Source organism: Lampetra planeri, chromosome 17 (genome assembly GCF_965212315.1).
Source record: "Lampetra planeri chromosome 17, kcLamPlan1.2.h2, whole genome shotgun sequence".
Classification (NCBI taxonomy): Eukaryota; Metazoa; Chordata; class Hyperoartia; order Petromyzontiformes; family Petromyzontidae; genus Lampetra; species Lampetra planeri.
This window is the reverse complement of record NC_136123.1, coordinates 1,256,269-1,256,682: the sequence shown is the minus strand read 5'-3', so window position 1 is coordinate 1,256,682 and position 414 is coordinate 1,256,269. Positions and strand designations below refer to the sequence as shown.

Genomic DNA, 414 nt, shown 5'->3' with positions numbered 1-414 from the left:
CGCCACTGGGGAGACAAAGGCGGCCGTGCGTGGTGCTGGTCACCATTCGCACGTCATAGGTGATGCTTGATAACAGCACTTGCCCCGACAGTTTGTTAAGGCTACACGGGGGAACTTTGTCTTCGTGTGGTTGGAGTGGAGCGCGGAGAACGCGCTATGGGGGTTGTGGATGCGTGCGATGAGATTGGGGGTGGAAGTTGGAGGTTTGTGTTGTTAGGGGTGGGAAGGGAGAGCGGGGAGGGAGGGAGGGGAGGGGGTGGATGACGGAGAGGAGGATGGGGTGCCGGGCAAGACTAGGGTGCGAACAGAGGTCAATAGCGGGCCAGCTGCCGGTCACACGCAGCGAAGTTCTCTCGCTGTCTGTCGGGGACGTGGGAGAGAGGACACCATGAGAGCGATTGAGCTGGGGACGAT

At 60.6% G+C, this 414-nt stretch overlaps 1 protein-coding gene across 1 annotated transcript in view; it reads right to left on the bottom strand.

Annotated features, from left to right (window-relative positions):
- Window positions 1-333: 333 nt before the first annotated feature.
- LOC144723198 (nuclear factor of activated T-cells, cytoplasmic 3-like) overlaps window positions 334-414 on the bottom strand; it is a 46,205-nt gene continuing 46,124 nt past the window's right edge. The window contains exon 10 of the mRNA XM_078601728.1: window positions 334-360. Coding sequence (XP_078457854.1) covers window positions 334-360 — 27 coding nt within the window. The remainder of the gene's footprint in view (window positions 361-414) is intronic.